Source organism: Amblyomma mixtum, chromosome 4, assembly GCF_055824585.1.
Source record: "Amblyomma mixtum isolate Tamu chromosome 4, ASM5582458v1, whole genome shotgun sequence".
NCBI classification, from domain to species: Eukaryota; Metazoa; Arthropoda; class Arachnida; order Ixodida; family Ixodidae; genus Amblyomma; species Amblyomma mixtum.
In genome coordinates, this window is record NC_143015.1 from 160202393 (window position 1) to 160224773 (window position 22381).

General features: G+C 50.7%; 1 protein-coding gene across 1 annotated transcript in view; it reads left to right on the forward strand.

The window, feature by feature from the left end:
- The window catches only part of LOC149349002 (caskin-2-like), a 281321-nt gene that overhangs the window by 234910 nt on the left and 24030 nt on the right, over nucleotides 1-22381 (forward strand). Inside the window, exon 12 of the mRNA XM_089541106.1 lies at nucleotides 22146-22198. Coding sequence (XP_089397232.1) covers nucleotides 22146-22198 — 53 coding nt within the window. The remainder of the gene's footprint in view (nucleotides 1-22145; nucleotides 22199-22381) is intronic.

Consider the following 22381-nt stretch of genomic DNA (forward strand, 5'->3'; position numbering starts at 1 on the left):
GCGCTATCTTTCATGTAAAAAAGGAGATTACTCTCTTTTACTCCCCATATTGGCATATTCGTGTATACAACTCCCTTTTTACTCCCATATAGGCGTATTCGTGTTTATAACTCCATCTTTACTCGCGTACAGGTGTAGTCATGTTTAGTACTCCTTTCTGACACCCACATAGGCGTATTAGTGTTTAGAACTCCATTTCACCCCCATGTAGGCGTGTCCGTGTTTAGAGTATAGTAGGCTGCGTCTCGTCAGCGCCGGCTGCGGCAGCATGCACTCTGACTACCGCTACTTGCTGCAAACCGGAAGAATTTAATCCGGACTGCCCCGTCTAAAAGCTTCAGGTTGGCTCTCGCATTCAGGCCGCACTTCCCCGCTAGCGCTATAGTTGAAAAGCTTCAGCATAGGTGAGAAATTTCTTAATAGGCCTCGCTGACTCATGCTGTAGCATTTCGAGCGCTTATAGCTGTCCAGGTGCAGTTTGTGTAGAAACTAAAACTGATTTAGTTCCTCGTTGTAGACAGTAGACTGTTATCGTTTATGTAACTTCGTTTATTGCAAGAAACAAGAAACAATCAAACTGTTCGTTAGGAGGGGAGCAAGAGCTCGAGAAATTACATGCTCATCGTTGGGGCTCCCCGATCGTTCTGCCCTTTTCCAATGCTCCTCTAGACGGAACAGCTCTCCGCCTGTCTCAACCTTGACGCGGTTTCTCACGAATTCCTTCCACCGTGCTGCGTTTCCTCTTATCCAGCTCAACGTGATCATCGAATCGGTCCAGAGGAAAACCTTGTCAAACTTCATATCAAGATTGGACCTTACGAACTGGTAGAGTCTCGACGCGAGTAAGGCTGCCAATAGTTCTAACCTTGCAAGGGTGACCGTTTTCAAGGGGGCGACACGGCATTTGGACAGCACGAAGACAGAAGTTGTTTCTGCTTTGGAATTCTCGGTGCAGAGGTAGACCACGGCGCCGTAAGCCTTCGGGCTAGCATCTGCGAACACGTGCAGGGTTCGACTCTGTGGGTGCCCTTTGGCGTTGGCGTCGTACCTTCTTGGGATGGTGACCTCGTGCAGCAGACGTAATTCTTCGCACCACTTGATCCACTGCCCGAGGAGATGGTCTGGAAGTGGCTGATCCCACGCGATATTTTCCTTCCAAATCTCCTGAAACAGCCCTTTCGCTCTCACTGTATACGGCGATAGAACTCCCAGTGGGTCGTAGAGCCGCGCGGTCGTCTGTAGGACGAATCGCTTGGTATTCTTTTGCGCCTTTGAAAATTCAATGACCGAGTCTGGAGAAAATGTCAGTTGGTCTTCCCTTGGTTTCCAACTTAAACCTAGCACTTTCAGCAAATTGGCCGGTTGTCCAAGGGGCATTTCATCGGGGACCTCCTGACAAAACAGTTCATTCATCTTTGTGCTGTTCGAACCCCATTTGTGCAGGCGCATTGAAGCAGACCGAAAGATACGACTTGCCTCATCGTATATCTTTGCTCCTTCCTCATCATCCTGTGCGCCGCAAAGAAGGTCGTCTACATAAATGCAGCTTTTCAATACCTCTGTCGTTACTGGGAATTCATCTTTCATTGTTTCAAGGTGGTGCTGAAGCGTTGCTGCGAGCAGAAACGGGCTCGATGTGGTTCCGAAGGGTATTCTGGTCATTCTGAAGCCTTTGACATCTGGCAATGGTCTGCCTTCCACGGGACTCTCGGCAAACCACAGGAACCTTAGCGCATCGCGGTCCTCTGGCGTTACACTTATTTGAAGAAAGGCCTTCTCCACATCAGCGACGAGCGCAACTTTATGTCGCCGAAAGTTCAGCAGCAACCGAACGAGGTCAGGGTTTAAATTCGGCCCACACTCGAGGTTGTCGTTGAGGGATTTTGCCTGCGCACTGTGGGATGAGGCATCAAAAACTATCCTTAGTTTGGTAGTCGTACTACTTTGCCGCAGTACAGGTTGATGGGGCATGTAGTACACTCTCTGAGAGTCGTCGCAATGTGCGTCTGTTTCCCTCTCTGCTATGCCTTCGTCAATTAGACGCCGCATTTCTGAGTCGTAATCTCTCATGAGACTCGGGTTCCTGCTTAACCGCTTCGTTAAATACCGAAGGCGATTCTCTGCTACTCCGCGGTTGTCAGACATTTCCACATCGTCTTTCCAAGGAAGCTTTACCTCATAGCGATCGTTGATCTTCTTGATACTTTTAGTAAATTCTTCCAGGGCTTTGGAGCCTGAATTTGTGGCCGATGTGTCTGACACACCAGTGTTTTCCAACTCCCAGAACATCTTTAGAATCGGAGCGGTTTCTCGATCAGCCACGGTCGTTCTCATTACAAAGGCATGTGTGCAAACTGTCTCTTGACATTTGGACAGTACTTGGCCCTGAACTGCCCACCCAAATACCGTCTCGACGGCAGTCAGCTTGTTGGGCAGCTTTCTCACCTTCCCAGTGACGCATTCCCAATATTGATCGCAGCCAATCAGCACATCAATCGGTGTGCCGTCGTTAAGAGCTGAATCATCACCCAAAGGAAGCATCAGATCTTGAAGTGTTTCTCTGATCATTTCGTTGGGGCAAGGGATAACCTGTTCACATATGGAAGGTGTTTCTAAGGCTTCGATTTTGTACTGCGCTTTTGGGTCGTCTCGTCGGAGAAGGCACACTTCGACTCGCCTGAATGTGCGTCTGGTCTGTCCTCCTCCAAATACTCCCACTGACAGTAACTCTGTCCCGAGCAATTTGCACCCGAGTTTTCTGGAGCAGTCTTCCGTAATGAACGTTCTCTGACTGCCGCTATCAAAGAGAACTCGAGAAACCTTTCTTGCTTTAGTCCCCTTGTTCAAGGCTGTAACAGTAGGCATTAGGACTGTGCGGTGAGTGGGGTCCTTTTCTGCTCCTGAGGCATGCAGGCTCACTGGCTGTACCCTTTCGTAGGCCGACCGTGCGTTCTCGGCATCGTTGATGGCAGGGTCGCACATCGCTGTCGCATGCCTTCGTTTGCATCTCTTGCAGCTGACCTCAACCCTGCATTGCCTTGAACGATGTCCATGCTTCGTGCAACGAAAGCATCCGCCTTTCGCTGTGAGGATTGCCTTCCTCTCGTTTACTGTCATCTTCGACTCGCACTCTTGACTTTCATGTCTTTTTGAGTCGCAAAAAACGCATTGCATGCAGTTGGCTGCACCATGCAGGGTTGAGGCCGAAGAAGGGTGAGCGTTCCCTCGATGCGTTCGTGCCTTGTGCCCATCAAAATGAGAAGCAGGCTTACCATGTGCGTCGTCGGGCCTGTCTTCCATCGTCCTCTCGCGGCTCTCAAGCTCGAAGCGGAAGAATCTGAGCAGGGAACGAAGCGGCGTCAACTGTGAGCTGTCCAACGACGATGTCGTTGACCCTGAATCGTCGACCACCGCAGACGTCGCTTCCTCTAGGGTCTCAGAGTGTGAACGATGGTAGTCCAAGATCAATTCCTTCGGGAGAGCGCGGAGAAGGACCGGATACAGCATCGCCTGGTAGCCATCTTCATCGATACCCAGCGCCTTCAGCCCCCGCATGTGAACCTGTATCTCATCGTAAAGCCCTCTCAAAGCTCGCACGTTCCTTGCAGAGAACACAGGTTTCACATCGATTAGGCCCTGCATATGATCCTGAATCAACGCTTCCGGATTTCCGAATCGTTGTCGCAAGATATCAACCGCGTCGCTGTAGCAATCACCTGATACCTGCAGTCCGGCAATTGCAGTCAAAGCCTCTCCGCTCAGCAGCGTCTTCAAGTAATTCAAGCGGTCGATGTTAGAGAGTTCCGTATTTTTGTGGACTGCCACCTCAAATTGTTCCCAGAATGGCTGCCAGTTTTTCCGTTTGCCGTCGAATTTTGCTAGTTCCAGCTTCGGTAATTTAATCCTTAGAGCCGCGGAAGCGCTACCAACGGTAGCTTGAATCCGGGTTTCCTGATTTCTGCTTGCTTGTTCGGTTTGCTCTTTCTTGAGTTTTAGTCGGCAAATGCAGGTAGCAATTTTGTCACTGTACTCGATGACTTGCTCGAATTCAGCCTCCGCTTCATCTTCTTTGATATTTGGCTCGATTGCCGCGTCTACCTCGTTGAGCTGTTGTTTGACCAATGATAGGCGTTCAAGACGCACGCTCACCTTTTCGACGGTGGGTGCTTCCTTGGCAGTCAAGATGTCGTCCGTTTCTTTGGTCAGCCGCGTCGCTTGGCTTCTCACGGCCTTCCTCTTTTTCTTGAGAACATCCATGTGGCTGTCGTTGGTACGCTGAGTCGTTGGGTCCGGTCGTTGTTCCCGGGTTTCGGCACCAAAAATGTTTTGTAGAAACTAAAACTGATTTAGTTCCTCGTTGTAGACAGTAGACTGTTATCGTTTATGTAACTTCGTTTATTGCAAGAAACAAGAAACAATCAAACTGTTCGTTAGGAGGGGAGCAAGAGCTCGAGAAATTACATGCTCATCGTTGGGGCTCCCCGATCGTTCTGCCCTTTTCCAATGCTCCTCTAGACGGAACAGCTCTCCGCCTGTCTCAACCTTTGGCCCCTCTCCCCTCGGGTTCCCAGAGTCCCGTCGCCCGAGGGGAGCCGCCGCCGGCCATAAACAAGCGAGAGGTGTCTGGTTTTCGTCTCGGGAGGCGGGCTTAAGAGAATGACATACAAAAGACACACAGGGTAAAAATGAAAAGAAAACATAGTTTCAACAGTTTGTTTGCATCACCACTTCCGAGGCGACCCTGTGTTTCTCTTTCTCGTGCATTGTAGAAACAGGGCAGGAAGATGGGATTCTTTGATAACGCAAAACAAAAGTGAACGAGGGTTAAACAAAAGTGAACGAGGGTTAAACAAAAGTGAACGAGGGTTAAACAAAAGTGAACGAGGGTTAAACAAAAGTGAACGAGTGTTGAGGGGGAGCCTCAGTCCGCTATAGAAAACGTTTCGACAAGTCCTCGCGTCGAAACCGAAACGTCGGTTGGCAGACTGAGCTCCCCCTCAACCCTCGTTCACTTTTGTTTTGCCTTATCTTTCCCGTATATGTCGGCTGGCTCTCACGGCGGTCTGACTGGCCCCAGGTTTGGGCCGTAATTGAATTGGATCGATCCTCGCGATTGCATCGGAAGGCGCCATCGAGGAAACAGAAATGCGAGTTTGTGACAAATGAAAGTGCGGAATGAAAGCGGAGCCCCCCACAAGAGGGCTTTTTAACAAAGTGATCTCCCCTCCCAGCCTTTTGCTCTTGGTTTTCTTTTTTCCTTTTCACTTTAAATCCGCGATGAGATTGGCAGCGAGCAAACTTGGGGAGTCGTGGCGCGAACCGCGGTCGCACCCGTGGCACCGAAGGGAACAATAGGTCTGGGGGCGGAAAGAGGCGCCGAACTGAATTGGCGAAGGGGCCAACTCCGACCGCCCGCTCCGGAGATCGCGCAGTAGCCAAGAGTGTACTGCATTGACCAGCACATAAGCCGATCGCGAGGTTAGGGATTTGCCCTGCACCCTAAACAGAAAGGAGTGAAAAGGGAGTAAAGAGTAAAAAGGGAGTAAAGTTGTCCTACAGTGCACACCATTTACAAAAAGGTGCGCGCTAGAGGACAGCTTTACTCCCATATAGGTGTATTTGTGTTTAGCGTGTGGGCAGAGCGTGTAATGCGAAGGCAAGATAACCGCTGGTTCTTAAGGGTAACGGAGTGGATTCCAAGAGAAGGCAAGCGGAGCAGGGGGCGGCAGAAAGTTAGGTGGGCGGATGAGATTGAGAAGTTAGCGGGGGATACGGTGGCCGCAGCTGGCGAAGGACAGGGCTAATTGGAGAGATACGGGAGAGGCCTTTGCCCTGCAGTGGGCGTAGTCAGGCTGACGATGATGATAATGACTGCAGTCCGTACAACTCAAACTTAATTTATTTTGCCGAAGCAGGATATTGCAATGACGCTTTTATTCAGAAAACGAGATTTGACTTCCTGTAACCAGAATGGGGTAAAAAGGGAGCGAGCTGTCATTTAGCGCACTCCGTGCTGACGTGACAATGCATGTAGAGGACGGTTCCCTTTTATCTGCTACTCGCTGCATTGTGGCTGGGGGCCTCGTGGTGTATTTGGAAATGCGGGCTTTCAAGAGACACGGGCTTATGTGCGAGTGAACGCGGTAGTCGATCGATTCAATTTCTTCGAAAAGAACGAAGCTAAACAGAAGTAAAAAAAATAGGAAAAGACCTGGAGGCTGGATGGAGTGGGGTGGAAAGTGGATCGACGGAGAGATAAATGAGGGACGTGAGTTCCGTGGCTGGCCGGAAAGCGGAGAAGAGGGGCTCGGGGCCTCGCCGTCAAAGGGCTCCGTGTGTTGCGTGCCCGCGGGGAACAGCGTGGGGTGATATGCGGGCCCTCTGCACGTCCTTCTTCATCTTCGCCCCCCCCCCCCCCTCCCCCCCTATATTGCTTCGCAAATGCCGACGTTGAAGTGGACAAAATATCGCGCGCGTGAGATCATGCAGGGCACAATGAGGATGACAAGGAGCTGGGGAAAGCGAATTTTCCCAGAAGTCCTTAATTAAGGAGAGCGAGAACAGAGACGTGGAGAAGCGGATTTGTTGTCACATTTGTTTGTTAATGTAATGACTCCAATATAAAAAAGAAACACATCGGCCGGATAGATATGACTTTGCTTCGTAACTATGAGTGAAAATCAATCGTTTTCTTCTGTCTAGTTTTGCTCTGATTGGACAATATCCATGCGACATCTTCAACTCCAGCGTAGAAGTAGCAACAGAATTCGTTAGTTTGTAAAAACTGACTGTTCCCTTCAACGACGCAGCTACCTGTACTGTAGTTGTTTCGTTTATAGGAGGGATTTATCGACGCCAAAGTGCCCGCCATTTTGTTGTGTGTGGAGCTCTGCGAAATGCCACCAGTGTGTCTGAAGGCATTGTCGCCTCCTTCTGCGGCTTGCACGGTTGATGCTACGCGTTGGACAACAAAATGGCGCCCGTGAATTCACGTGATTACCTTCAGTGGCTGTGTGGGATGCATGTATGGGATGAAGTTCATTCATTCATTCATTCATTCATTCATTCATTCATTCATTCATTCATTCATTCATTCATTCATTCATTCATCGTTTTATCTAACGTTATATGTGCAGGATCCAACGTTATCCAACGTTATTTGCTGTAAATTTTTCTGCCCACTCCTGTCTGCAGTGCCTATACGGCCCTGAGGGTAACTAGCGAACTAAATAAGTAAATAAATAAATGAATAAATTTACTAGAAATAAATCTAGGATTAAAAATGCAAGTATTCGTTTAGCCTTTAGGGAAAAGGTTCGGGCGTTCAAAACTTGGCATTGAACGGGAAGGGAACAATTCAACAGCCTTAAAAATAAGTCAGTGTTCTACTTTCTTTTCATCTAGTCGTGGAAGGCGGCAGCGGTCACAGCGTGCAATCCACAGACACGTGTGCGCGGTGTTTGGTGCAGGAATTACTTCTTGACTGAAGGAAAGCAAAGTGGCCTGCTCTCCCGCGTCCATCTCCCGATCTCGCGGGAGTCATTTTTCACCGGCACACGTCCGTCCGTCTCTCGCCATTGTTCTAGGCTGTCAGGCGACTACGTCTTCATCTTTCATCCCCCGACATCATTAGGCTCTTCGCGCCCCGTATACTGCGGCGTTGGTAGGGCGCTTCGCCGCCGATGGTAGATTTAGTGGCCGTTCCATCTTATCAGCCGAACTTGAGAAGCGTTTAGGCGTCGACTTGTGCGCTCCCGGCGAACGAAAGAGCGGCGCAGCCTAAGCTGGGGAAATTGTGTTACTCAGTGGTCCCCTCACGCTGCCTCCGGTATACCCATCGGTTAACCAGTCAGTATAAGGTTTTCCCTTTTGTGGAATGCTTAGAAAATGGGTCTTTGACCTCACCTCGTGTCGACCAAAGCACCTTGTGCGATGTGGCGCTCTATGGCTAGAGCTGCGAGCTGCCTTTGGGCCATTAAAAATTCACCATCAGCACCATCAGTCGTCCCTTATAGCGTGCATTACTACGACGTCACTGTGCTTGTGACCGAACTGAGGCGTATAGTTTGGCACTTTTCGGCGCTGTCTTGTGCCAATTCCGTGGTATTTTTTAAAGACAGCGAAAAGATACCGACTGGACATTAGGACATGTGGTGCCTGGTGTAGCGTCTACCCCGTCGCTTTCCAGAATTAAGTGAAGGAAACAGATTGCAGGTACACGTTCGGTACGCTGGTCGCGATTCCTGCACCAAAGCACGCCCACCGATTTGCCACAGTAGCGCCTGGATTCTGTCGAGGCTATCTTCTTCACCTTCTTCCGAGCTCACCCGGATGACGTAGCTAACCCGCTCTCCGACGTACGCGGTCATGCAGTGCAACGTGGGTGCTCTGAAGTGTGGGAAATCTGGCGTGCAGGGCCCAAGAAATTGCATCTCTGCATCAGTAATAGCGGCAGCATTACACTGATAGGTGCCTTTCGCAGAAGGTGAACCCTGCGACCTGCCACCAAAAGGGGGCGAGGGATGGGAAGGCGTAAGAGGACCCCTCCAACCCCCCCCCCCCCCCCTTCCCGTGCACCCCCGTATCAAAGGGTGTTATCCAGTGACACTCATTCGCAGAAGAAGACGGCGGCGATGATCGCTCGCTGGCCGCGAGGCAGGCTCCGAAATTGCCGCCCCACCTCACCACCTCTTGGTCCATTGCACATCGCAATGGATGACCACTCGCTACGAGTTCCCTCCTGCCCCGCCCTCCTCCTTTTCTGTAAGAGAGAGAAAGGGGGAGAGTTCTCACAGAGGCAGTGCGGCCTTGCGTCCGAGGAAGGGCGCGTAGCGAAGAAAAATTGCTCGCCTCTCCTCTGAACCGAGTGTGGCCACGGAGGCGAAAGAAGAGCTCTCTACGCTGCAGACACACATACGCACGCTACTCTGCAAGCAGAGCCCGCCGAGATGCTGCAGGGCGCGGCGGGCAGTGTGGTGGCAGGCGAAGTTTCTTGTTTTTTCCCCCCTCTCGATCGTGGCGCGCACGGCCCGGCGACTTTGGGGTTTCCGGTTTGGCGGCCTTGCTCGTTCTTTATCCCGCCTCGGTCCTTCCTGCGTCCCGCGGTGGTCTCCTCCGTCTTCTCTCCTCCCTCCTTCCATCTTCCTGAGTCCTCCTCGGCCGCTCCGCCGGCAGCTCCCTCGGGTCTATCTGTCGTTCTCACTTGCCGGCTCCTCGTTGCAGTGTTCATCTCTTGCCCCTCCTCCTCCTCCTCTTGGTCGCGCTCGTCGTCGTCTGCAAGGTGTTTGGAACCGGCTAGAGGTGGCCCACCTCCTTCGGACGCCATCTTTCTTCTCTTTTGGCTTCGCTGTCGTCTCGGCCCTTGTTTTGGTCACGCGTCTTGGGAGTATGGTGTGGCCTCGTTGACCTCATGTGCCGGTCTGAATGTTTCTTTTCACGAGTCTCTTTTTTCATCAGGTTTTACCGAGCGTGAGCCCATAACGTTGTGCTCGATCATGCCCCATCGTTTCTCTTTTCCTCTCTTTCTCTCTCTCCCCCTCTAATTAGCAGCGCTAACCTCTTTCGTCCCCGTCTTCAGTGTTTAAACTAACGTAACCTGAAGAGCAGAGCCGCACCCTTTTGCGAGGAATGTGAGACGCCCGCCGCTGCCTCGTTTCTGAGGCTCGCGTGCGTTTCGCCCCCTCGTCGATAGGTGGGGCTACGGCTCCTTTTCGAGATAGTGCATCGCGGACAAATTCCTACGTGCAGGCGTTGGCCGGCGTGTTCCATTTAACGTAAACTAATCGGGCGCATACCGTCGCCGAGGTTGCTACTGGCAGAACATGCGGGTTCCCTGTGTTGTTTCCTCAACCCCGATCTCTGAGCACATGGTAGGTGGAAACCGATGAGCGAGACGCACGTGTGCCCATTTTTGAACTGCAGACTTAAAAACAATTTGCTAACCTTTGAATGGACGTGGCTGGCCGACGGTTAGCCAAGGTGCTGGCAGCTGACGCAGGGCCGACGTTGGCTATATATTATCTGACGGCCGAGACAAATCGGCTGCCAACCAGTGTCCATTTAATTGACGACCGTTGGCAGTCTGCTATTTTTGACTGATCGAAGAAAGGTGACGTGTTCTCTCAAATAGATTATAGTAGGATATAACTCAAGAACGAAGCGGCTTTTCGGACGGCCGAGAAAAATCGGCTGCCTGCCAGTCTCCATTTCATCGCCGACCGTTGGCAGTCGGCTGTTTTTCATTGACTGGAGAAAGATGACGTGTACTCTCAAATAAAACATAGTCAGATGCAACTCAGGAAAGAAGCAGCTCTTCCCCTTCAAAGAACAAAATTCCAGCCAGTGGCTTCGGCCGATTCTCATGACCCTGCTAGCGCGACAATGCAGGGAGTGACTGATGAAAAGGTATACTCCCCTCCCTGCATTGTCACGGTAGCAAGTTCATGAGGATCGGCCGACGCCATTGGCTGGAAGGAGAGTCCTTTGTCGGGGAAAAGCCGCTTCTTTCTTGAGTTGTATCTGACTATCGCGAAAGCGCTCGTTCTGTCCTTATCTTTCTTAATTCCCTGTCCGCTCTTCAGTCTAACAAACGGACCGCACCTTGCCCAGTTCACCGTGCTGTAACCCAAAAACAGCACTGGTAATCGGCCCAATATTGGAAACGTATTGGCAAAGGCCTGCCTTACAAAGGCCCAGATTGAGGCCATCCATTTGCAATATTGGCCCGATTACCTGTGCCACTTGGGGCAATTTATGTCCTGACGTCACTGGCTGTGTAACGATTTGTGGCTGCAGTGACTCCATTTTGCGGTGGAAGCGCGCATTCCCAGGTGGCACATGCAATCGGCCCAATATTGCAAATGGATGCCCAATGGGCACTGAAGCTCCCTTGAACGTTCTGTGGACGTCTGGGACGTTCTGCGGACGTCTGGGACGTCCTGAGGACGTCCAGTGGCGTTTCAGTGTTCGTTGGGTGGTTTCACTTTGTGCCTTTGTTGGGCTGGCCGTTTCCAATGGGCTTCCAATATTGGGCCGATTACCTGTGCTGCTTCGGTTTGCGCTGGGCTTCGTTCGCGCCGCTGGATCGGTGCACACAGATGCCCCTATAGCGCTGCCTGCGGCGTCGCTGGGTGGGGAGGTCGACCGGGCGCATAGCTGTCGCCGTGAAGGGCCGACCCGGAGCGACCTCTGCCGCCGGTTTTGCTGCTTACGTGCCGCGAATACGTTAGTCCGAAAGGCCCGCCTCCAAGGAGGAGGAGGAGAGAGAGGGAGTAATAATACCTCTGACTCCCTTTTTATACCGCGGAGCTGCATCCGACTTCTGTCGGGCGCACTTGACTCCCCTCCGAGAGTCCCGTGAGCCAGTGTCGTACCGAGCGCATCTTGGCCGGAGGGCGGTGTCCCAACGGTGTCAGTGTGAGAGTGACAGCGGTTTAAGGCCCTTGCAACGCCAGTTTTAGTTGATGGTGTAGTTTCCAGCGTATAGCCCGCACAAAGCACACAACTATCAATTTATAGAGGTTCGGTCGTGTGCATCCCGTATGGTCGAAATTTCCGGAGCCCTTCACTACGGCGTCTCTCGTAGCCTTAGTTGGGACGTTAAACCCCATAAACCAAACCAAACCACACACTGACACACCTACACACAGAGTCGCACTTTTTTGTTTTGAAGGAACGCTCGCGAACATAAACACTGCGGCCCGTCGACGCTAAATTGGCAGCAATGCTTGTCGATGTTGTTTCGTAGCTTCGCTTCTCCTCTGTGGCTTTAGTAATCATGTTCATACGTGCTGGTCACATGTGTAACCCTTGGAATACAAATTGGTAGCGTTAGAAATTTCTTTTTTGCAGTCACACACTGCCTCGTCTTCACAGTCAGTGTCTGTATCCGCGAGATCCTGGTCTGCCGAGCAGCATTAAATTGAGAACGGGGTCTCTCGTTGCGTCATCGCCTGCGCTGCGGCGTCCTGTCCATCGGTTCTCGTTCTGTTTGCGAAGCACGTGCAAGGCGATAAGCTTGCGACAGGAGTGCGCTCAATGCTGAGCAGCGCGAAGATTGAATGTGTTCAGAGCCGTTGTTAATTGCGAAAAAGAAATAAAAAATGTACGCCGATCTCTCGTCGCCGTTGCTGATCGAGGCTGGGCTGTTCGGTCGTTGCGGTTAATTCCTCTATTCCCCGTGGGTGTCATAGTGTTTTCTTGCCTTGCCGGGGCCGTTATGTGATGGGATGTATATCACTGCCCGTCACCCGGAGGGGAGGCGTTTTCTTATCACAAAAGGGAGCCTGCACGGATGATGCGTGCGAGGCTTCCGACTACTTCCTGTGTAATCAGTCTATGGAGGGGTCTATGTACAGCACAGTTCATGCTTAGAGGGAACGCCATGTTATTATTCTGTCCCTCATTGCAGCTCGGAACTAACATGAAGTCCCGTAAGCTAACCCTTATTCTGTAGACGTCGGCCGAACGCGTCATGTCGGCCTCTTCAACGCCCTGATATACGGCAAATGGTAGTCTATGACTGGTTTGGTTTATGGGGGTTATCGTCCCAAAGCAACTCAGGCTATGAAGGACGCCGTAGTGAAGGGCTCCGGAAATTTCGACCACCTGGAGTTCTTTAACGTGCACTGACATCGCACAGTGCACGGGCCTCTAGAATTACGCCTCCATCGAATTTCGGCCGCCGCGGCCGGGATCGAACCAGCGTCTTTCGGGTCAGCAGCCGAGCGCCGTAACCACTGAGCCACCGCGGCGGCTGGTAGTTTGATTGCCGGGTCGTTCGCTGCGCGCCTCCGATTTGAGAAAGTGGAGCTGCGCTAATGTGCAAGCAGATGTACTTCCACTACTGGTGCTCATCTACCTTTAACCTCCGTGATTCATCTTTCAGCGAGTTGCCGTTACATCTGTTGTTTTTCACTTTGAAGTATTCGCCGCATGTTTTAGACATCTTTTTTTCTTTGTCATCTCTGACAGCGGGCGCTCATTGTCAGATGTTCTTGAAACGGTTCGCGCTCTTCAAATTCAGTCATAGCCAAACTTAGCTAAACGTCATCGTCGAGTGGGCTTCGTTCGGCTTTGGTACAAGTGAAGTTGCTTTGGAATCATGGCTATCGCATCAGTCTGTAGATTATTGCTCGCTCATTTTTCGCACTTTTTAAAACCGGGGGGGGGGGGGGGGGCAGCTTATTGACAGTGTGGCAGCTTATCGACAGCTGAGTCTACGACTGGAAACTAGAGTCCTTTAGACCTTAGCGGTTCAACGCAGCGTGCGGATCTACTGTGTTGCCCTACTAAGCGGCTGTGTCGGGAGCTCAGGGTGCTTCGCTCCGCATTGGCGCCCCAATCGATTCACTCCCGGGTGCAAACGGTGCGACCCCACCACCGTCGATCGCGTCGGCATCACCACCGCAGACGTGCCCTAATAGCCGCGCGGCCGACCGCTGCTCCAAAAGCGCTCCACACCCATTTCGTGTTGCCCGAGCGCCCCGAGTGTCGGTCTGTTGCCCGACCCGCTCTTTTGAACGGTTCTCTTTTATGTCCGCAAGATGGCGTGATTGCGCTATGTTTCAGGTACCTCTCTCTCTCTCTCTCGTTTATCTTTCCCTCGCGAGGTCGATTTTTACGCCTTCTTTTTTAATCTTTTTTCCTTGCCTGTTCGCTTCCCGTGGCTTTCGTTGTTTTGCTATAGCCCCCACTTCCGTTTCGACAGTTTGCTGGTCACCTCTCCCAGTCGGCCAATGGGTAGTACACGTCGGTGCCGTTATACCTGGAGTTGGCCGAGCAATAAGGCGCACACGTAACTGCGGCGACCCCCCCCCCCCCCCCCCCCCCTTTTCCCGCTTCGGCCGGAAACGAAAGCGCGCTGACCTCGATGCTCGCGTCGTGCGTACTTTTTTTTTTTTAGTTTTTCGCGAGGGATAACGCCAAAATGGCGTCCGCGACAGTCCCCCCCTCCCGAGCAGACGACGTCCGGTCGCTCGCTCGGACTGGTCGACTGTCGTCTGCTTCCCTTGGCCTCGGGGTTTTTGTTGTCCCCCGCACCGACACACATTGTGTGGAGGCGGCGGACGCTGATCCGAACGCCTTTTCAGCGCTTACTTCCCTCTGCAGCAGAGCATTAGAGAGCGAATAAGCGAGAAATAAAATATATATAAAAAAAGAGGCCCGTGCTTTGTCGCTTCGCGCCTGAACATTACGCGTCTCCGAGCAGGGGGCGCGCATGTCGCATTCGCGCTCGGCGGTCGCGCTGTAGTCACAGCTGCGCCTATTTATTCTTCCACCCACGGCGCAGGGATGGAATTTCACAGTGCAGGATGCGTTTTTCTTTACTTTTTTTTTGCTAACGCGTTTATTTTTTTCGCTTTCCGCATGCTCGCAACCTGCGGCTCTTCTTTTTGCAGACGACTCGAGCTCTTTCAGTGCTCTGTCCCTTTTGACGTTGCAGGCGCTGTAGTGGTGGTATTTCCGGGCAGACGATGCGTGGGAGTTATTTTTCAGTCTCCGCCGCTCGTACGGTACACGTGTTCAGGCACATTGCGCGAATTCCCGATGAACTTCGTCGGCGTACACTGCGGAGGTGCTTGACGCAAATAGGACGCAGACGAACATAAAATATCAAAAAGAGAAGGGGGCGGGGCGGTTGGAAGCACCAACTCCAAGCTGAGTTTTCAATCTGCAGTGCAGGTATATTGTAAACTAGATAAAGAAAAAGAATTGTTCTAGGAAACAATACAATGAATGGTAGATCGTAAGCCCCAAACATGTCTGGAATCGTAGCCTAGGCCACCCTTAACCCCAACCTCCGCGTTGCTAAATCAACCCACGTCCGTGCCGCGTCTCTGCATTGTGACTAGGTGTTGCGGAACCACGCCGTCGATTTAAATGTGTTTAAAAAGAAAATGAACAAGGCAGATTGCTGCGAAAGAATCTCGAGGCACCCGGACGAATTGCCACGCTTCGGTGGAATACTAAATTGTGCTATGCTTGAGCACAGCAAAATTGGTAACGCAAGCAGCGCTCTTTCTTTTCACCCCTGTGATCGTGACGTTTGTGTTATTTCCATCGAATATGCCATTGACGTCGTATATCCTCGGCTGTTTGTCGTTTCTTCGAATGCCAGTGACACCGTTGACCCCTGCAAATAGTTCACGTCAGGTGGCTGCGTCTTCCAGCTGTCTTCCCTTACTGTGCTATAGTAAAGAAATCGTGGGCGCTCTGAAGCGATGAATGTGAATGCACTTTGAGCACCCCCCGACCCCAGAGACGTCGCTGCCCGATTTCCTTGATGACTAGTCCTGTTGGCATTTTCCCCATCGATGTTCCGCTATAAACGCGAAGGAGTAAAAAGCGAGCAAGCTGTCCTGTAACGCACTTTCTTTTCTAAAATGGTGTGTGCTAGATGACAGCGTATATTCCCTCTTTACTCCTAATAGGTGCATTCGTGTTTAGTGTCGCATTCATCGCACTTAACAATGGAGGAATAAGGAAGGAAAGCTCAAAAGAGGCCCTCGCTGCCCGAGCTGCATGCCAAAAAGCGTGCCGGAAGTCACGTGATTTCGCAAGGACTACTGGGAGTCTTTGGCCAGCGGCGCAGCCAATGGTAACGCCGGGCGCAGCGGCGTCGTCTGCTGCAATGCCTGCCGCGCATGCGCAATTGCGCTGAGACGGCGGCCAAGTAGTGGGGAAAGCAAGGGGGAGCCGGCTTCAAAAAGCATGACGTAACCACCTCTCCTGAGTTCTTTCCTTCCTCCATGCACGTAACTATTTGCCCTTTGGTTATGCACAGTCGTAGTGTCGAAATGTTTCTCGCTTTCAGCGAGTTTGCTATTCTTTCGGAGGGAAAAGAAAAATCTTCCAGAGGACAGGAAAAAGTCGGAAGTTTTACTACAGCGAACTAGAATATTCTAGGTCACTGTAGTTTCACTTTAACAGTCCCGCACAAGGCAACTTCACTTCCTGTGTAGCTTATTGCGTGCTAGGTACGAGCTCGTCTATTATAGTGCAAGTAATGCGTTGACATTGGCGTTAACACGATAAAGCCCAGGACGCCAGGAACTGTGAACGATTTTCAGTGCACTTTCGACAAGCCTATGGCGTACATCTCTTTATTCGGCTTTCGTTCGTTTAATCAGCACGGAAGCGAACTTTGCTGATCACCTTCATTGACATCCAGGGAGATCGAAAGAGAACAGGAAGGAAAGAAACAGAGAAATTGAACCTGGCCCCTTCTGTCCGCGATTTCGTTACCGTTCTCTGGATTCCGCGCGTTTCCGGTCGACGCCGCTTCGCCGCAGGCGGTCGCTGCGGAATCCAGCTGGCCGCTCGTCCTTCTCTCACCCCCGTTTTTTTTTTTATGAGTCCAGCCCGCGTGCGAGGATAAGTGGCAGTTTATACGGGCCCCCACTCCTGAGAGATCGATAAAAGGGCTGGCGTACCCGCGTGCCGCTGATTATGCCCTTGGTCCTCTCTCTCCTTTTTCCTTCTTTTGGCTTAATCCAGACAGGAGCGCCGTTTCGCGACTCCTTCGTTAGATGGCGCCACGGGTCTTGGCGGCCGTCCTTGTTGGCTGCCGTTTTACCGCGTCGTCTGCATCCGTCCGCACCAGTGTTGCCTCTGTTATTTTCGTCGTAATGCACGAAGTACGGACACTGGACAAATTGAACTTGGCTGGTATTGATAGGGTACTGCGTTCTAATCAAAAAGAGTCCAATTTCACCGAAAACGCAGCTTTTACAAGCTATTAGAAGAAACTAAAATTTTAATACAGGTGTCGCCATCATCGGCCGATTTCGTAAGTAAACTGCGGACGCGTATCCCAGAAGCTATGCTGCACCGCAGTTCACTTCAGAACGGTGAGAGCCAGTCGACTTCGGTGTGGACGTCACGAGTTTGAATCGATTGGCGGAAATAGTTCGAAATTTAGTTTTCTAAGCCTTAAAGTGGACTTCGAAACTTCCAGAGTATCAATTTTTGCTCGGAACACTAATTGGATGTAGTTCTCTTTAGTGGCCGCTTTAAAGGGACACTGAGGAGAGCACTATTAATATTTTTTTATAGTAAAATCCGATAGTTCGGCATGTCATGGCTTTGTTGCCACTTGGCCGGCAGCGAAAGATGCATTTATTTCTAAGAAATTTGGATTCGAAGTTTAAAAAGCTTTTCCCGGCGCTCTGATTCAAACTTGGGATTCGTCTATGACGACAAGGGACTAAGAGACGTGAAACATGACGTGCACATGACGTAACGCAGACTCCGCGATTTCTGGCTGCCAGCAGTGCGGCCTAGCAGCAGCCGAAAAGAAAGCTACCGCCGGCCGCACGTTGAAGGCATCTATCGGCTATTGCGGCCGTCGCTACAGTCGCTTCGATTACGTTTGCACTGGCGTTTTGCCAGCGTTACGATGGATCTCGTTCTCGAAGTCGTCAACGAAGTTCTCGCAAATAGACACCTTTAGCATACCGTGTACCTTGTTACCGCTATCGGAATACCGGGAGCCCGCCTACCGCCGGAAAACGCGCTGATTTGTCCCGATGCTGCAGGAGCGCGCGTAGCAGCCGGGCACGTGACGCCATTTGGCGACGTCAAGGAGATTTGCGCATGCATTTGCTGCGCCTCAGTGATTTGTGCTTCTCGTGTCCTAGCGTTGCTAGAACCATTGGTTCTAGCAACACTGTTTTGTTCTATGATCTCATCACGCTTGTACTTGCGAGTTTGGCCTGTGGCGGCGATGCCTGTATTTTGGTTCTTGCTCTTTTCTACGTTACAAGAGCTTTGTTGTCAGTATGAGTGGCGTTTTTGTAATCAGGAGCTGGTATTCTGTCGATACAAGCCAACTTCAATTTCTCCTCAGTGTCCCTTTAACGGCACAAAAAGCACAGGGAGCTTTTCGCATCCCCAGTTCTTAACAACGCTGACCTGCGCTGGTCGGCGAGCACATTTTTTTTTTTGTAATGCGAGAGCATTATATGGCTCTGTCGCGTCAGCAAAAAAGTGTCCCCAAATGTGTCCGCACGATTACGTCAACCTGAGGTTTTCCCCTCCCTTGTTCATTTTGTGATCGGAAGATAAATGTGTGATAGTGTGAGTGAGACAGATAGTGTGCGATAAAATGTTGCCGTGGGAAGACTTTGGTTGGTGAGGTTTAATTGGTTCGTTAAGCGCGAAAAAATATACTTAGACGTTAAAATAGTCGTGGACGTCGACATAGCACCTGGAGCACCACTTTTATTTACTCCGATTATTCACGTAACACCAGCGTCACAGCCTTAAAGAAACGCGCAGGTCTCCAGGATTTATGTCTCCGCCGTAAAATTGCACGACTGTCACTTTTTCATAAACTTTATCATCATCCATCACTTCATAACGACTTTTTTTCTTTGCCTACTTCGATTTTTGACCGCCGCGATCATCCCTTTAAAGTTAGACGTTTCACGTGCAGGACATTTGTCTATGCGCATTCATTCTTACCACGCACAATATCTGACTGGAACACTCTGCCTTCACATATCGCAACCACCACTGATCCTGATAAATATTTTAAACTTATATCTTCAATAACTACTGCTTAACTCTTCGCATACATTGTTATTTTATTTCTTCATGGCTTCCTTTTTTGCAGGGTTTGTTACTAAAAAGATTCATTGTATTAGTGTTCTGTTTGTATAATTTTAATAATGCAGTAATCTTCGTTCTTTGCCGCGCTGCCATTCTTTTGATTCTTTTGCTTACTTATATGTCATGCAAAGTGTCTTATTTGTGCTTTTGATTGATTCTTTTGCTTACTTATTTCATCCAGTGTGTCTTATTTGTGCTTTTGTTGTTTGTTTTATATTTGTGGTTTTTTTTATTCTGTTCAATTGCCTGTGCCCCCCCCCCCCCATGTAATACCCTCTCGAGGGCATTTAGGGGTATTCTGTATAAATAAATAAATAAATAAATGTCAGAACAGCCACGGGCGTCGATATAATACATGGACGTTTTGCTCTCGCATTACTCCAATGCGGCTCGCCGCAGGAATCTCAAAGTTTTTTGCTTTTTTTTTTTGCTGTTTTGTTCTCTCCTCTCGACCGGAAGTGGTCACGACCGGTGTATGTAACGGAGACGCTTCATTCAAATTTCAAGTCAAAACAAGCCTTGAAGAGTCGATGCACGCATTTTACTTGCGAAATCGGCCGATGGAGGGCGACACCTGTATTTCGTTTCGTATGCGGGTTGAGTGGGCCATTTCTCTCTAGAATGCCCTAGTGTATCGATGCAAGCAATTTCAGTTTCTCCCCACTGTCCCTTTAAGCTACATATTTCGGCTGTCTATAAGACCCTTTTTTTGTGTGTTCGCAAGCAACATAGCACATAAATAGCTTATGAAAGCTCGGCCTTTTTTTGCTTTGATGTCTTGACGATATACGCGGTAACAAAAACTACTGGTCTTCGCTTCACTGTATAAAGTATACCTCGGCATTTGTTCTGCTTCTCTGGTCCTTCGCTAGAGAGAGAGAGAGAGAGAAGATAACTTTTATTTTTCAGCTAAAGTCCGAGCCTACTTGTGCTCGCTGTTTGGCCAGCTTTAGACATGGCGTGTTGTCTGCGGTAGTGGTCTTCTGAAAATTTTGTCAGTGAAGGAACGAAGGGTGATTCAAGCGGCGAGGCGTTAAGAGTGATTTATTTTCTCTAGTTGTTTTCTGCTCCGATATAGCCTTTGATGGTGATGATACCATTCCAGTTTCTCTCTGACGCGTCTTCGAAGCCAGCCACTGAAGAAACGCAGCATCCTTATTCTCTGAGCCGACCACTTTTTGGCTGATGGCGCTAGACTTTCTGCAGTGCCAGCATGACGTGTAGACTCTCCTTCGACCCGTTCCGTCTGCTCGGAAATGGCGCCGAGTGTCATGGTTCGTGTGCGCGTTACCAGATGGCGCCACCGTTGTTGCCGCGGGACGAACTTCGTGAGCGCGAGTTTTAATCGCGCAAAAATTGCTGAGATCGCTCGGATATCTTCCCTCCTCCCTGGAAAATTAGCTTCCATTCGTTCAATGACCCAAGAGCGTGTTAACCCGAGAAAACCACCTTTGGGGAAGACGTCGCGAAGATCGTACCGTACCGAGCCACCGGTTCTGCACGAAGTGCTTTGAAAATGCATGGGGGGGGGGGGGGGGGGGGGGGGGGTTACGGTTAGGATCGCAATGAGATGTAAAGTCATTGTCAAAAAAATAGAGCCCAAGGGGTTTGCATCCAAGCCGTGCAGTGGGCACGTTTGACAGTGCTAAGCTTGGGAGCGTTGAGGACTTCGTTCCCCCCTCCTTCGTAAGATAGGCTCCCTGACTATGCAGGAGGAGCCGAGCTGCAGGGCTCAGAAGCAGACCCCTTGGGCTGTATACTTTTGACGAAGACTGTACATGCCTCTGCTTTTGACGCGCGTGATTTGAGTAAGTAAAGGCTGGTGGAGGCGTTGTGGTTTCAGTTTTCATTGATACAAGACGGTGGTGTCTGAGGTGTTGGCGCCTTGTCGGGTGGTCGGAACGTGATAGCATAAGTATATATACAGTTGTGCACCAGGGCATTCTGCTTGACGCCCCTCAATTTTCATCCCATGTAAAGCCGAACAGGGCATTTAGGGTGAATGAATGTTAAAAAAAAACTCGAGTCGTAGTTCTGACCTATGCCGGTCGGTTTCACCCCAAGCCAAGTAGTGTTCAGTCCGGGGTACGTACAGTCTTTGTCAAAAGTAACCAGGCTGCACGTTTTTCTTCTCAATCGTATATTAAAGCTACTATGCCAGCCCTCAAGCTCTAAATCCCTGTATGGTAAGAAGGACCCCTGTTCTCACCTTCTAAGAACTTTTTGATCTTTAGGGAAGCCGTGAGGACTATGTTATACGAATGAGAAGCAAATCATGCATCCTGGTTACTTTTGACAAAGACTGTACGAGCAGACTCCAAGATTCTGGTTGTCCCACGTAAAGTGTGGGCTCTCCGAAGAGGGTGAGCCCCAGTGTGAAACAGCTGTGGCTGCAATCTGGTGGCTCTTTGTGGCAAAAAAAGACGCCTTTTTTTTTTTTTTTTTTCACTTCTTCCGAGCAGCGATGACATCTACGCCTAAAAAGCAACAACTTCACGGGGCGGTCGTAATGGGCGCGCGGAAAGCAGTCTGGCTTCCTCGCGTAACTGCTCCCCTCTCCGGGTCACCCCTCCCTCTTGTGTTTCTTTTTTGTTTGTTTGTTTGCCTGCGTGCACTCCCTGTGGCTTGGCGAGGCGTACGGAAAGAAAGCGCGCCGTGGGATAAGATGTCGCAGAAAACAACGATAAACAGAGGAGCGCAGTGTGCGCGCCGACAGAAGCCTGCTACCGGAGACACGAACCAGTGGCCCGAGCTCGGCCCGGGCTCGGCCCAGGCTGCTCTTTATGCGCTCCTCGCGAGCCTGTCGTTGCGGTGTCGTCATTCAGCCAGAGGAGGAAAGGGGGGGGGGGGGGGGGGGGTAGGAGGTCGCTGGCGCTAAATAACCCTGGCGAAAGATTGAGTTACGGTTTACACGTGAAGGAAAACGAGAAGGAGGGTTTGGGAGGAGGAGAGAAGCGTTCGGCAACGTGAGGTATAACCGTCAGCGTTCTCTCCCGTCCGTGTTACGGTTTTGTTAATTTTTTTTTCGTCGTTGCCTATGTGTCGCGTTGATTTTTGTCCCCTTTGCCTTTGCATGTATAACTCGTGGTTCGAGAGTGAGTCGTCTTACGTCATTTCTCGCCGCCACTCCACGCGCAGTGCGCGGTGCGAAAGCTTTATTGAAGCGTCGCGGAATCCTGAGATGGATTCGTGAAGGGACTCGTGACTGACCGTCTGCTTTGTCGTTTTGTGATTGGCCGTCGTGATTTGGTCACGTGCCAGCGACCCGGCGCTTCCGGTTGCCGATTGGTTCACACTCCAACCATAGCCTTCACAGCGCTGCACAGTTTTAACCAGACATGCCCCCCCCCCCCCCCCCCCCGATATTTTTTTTGTCTTGTTCGCGGGCGCGTGTTGTGTCGTCTGCTAGTCGCGCTGCTTTGAACTGTGTGTGTCGTCTGCGACCAACGAGCGGGCCTCGTCTGCTGCTGTCGCGTTGGCTGGCGACGTTTTTTTTCTGACCTTTTGTTTTTTCTCTCTCTCTCTTTTCGCAGACGGCGCCGACCAGAAGAGTTTTTCCCCAGCCGAGGTGTTTTCGGAAGCTCAGGTGAGTTTTCGCATTTGTCTTTGCCCCGTCCACGTTTATCATTCGCCCCACCCCTTCCGCTTTTTATTACTGTTTTTTTTTTCTTCTGCTATTCCCGTCCATGTAGGTTTCGAGCAGTGGTGCTCCCTTTCGTGGTGCTCGCTGAAAGCGAGAGCGACGATAAGGAGAGGAAAGATAAGTTCG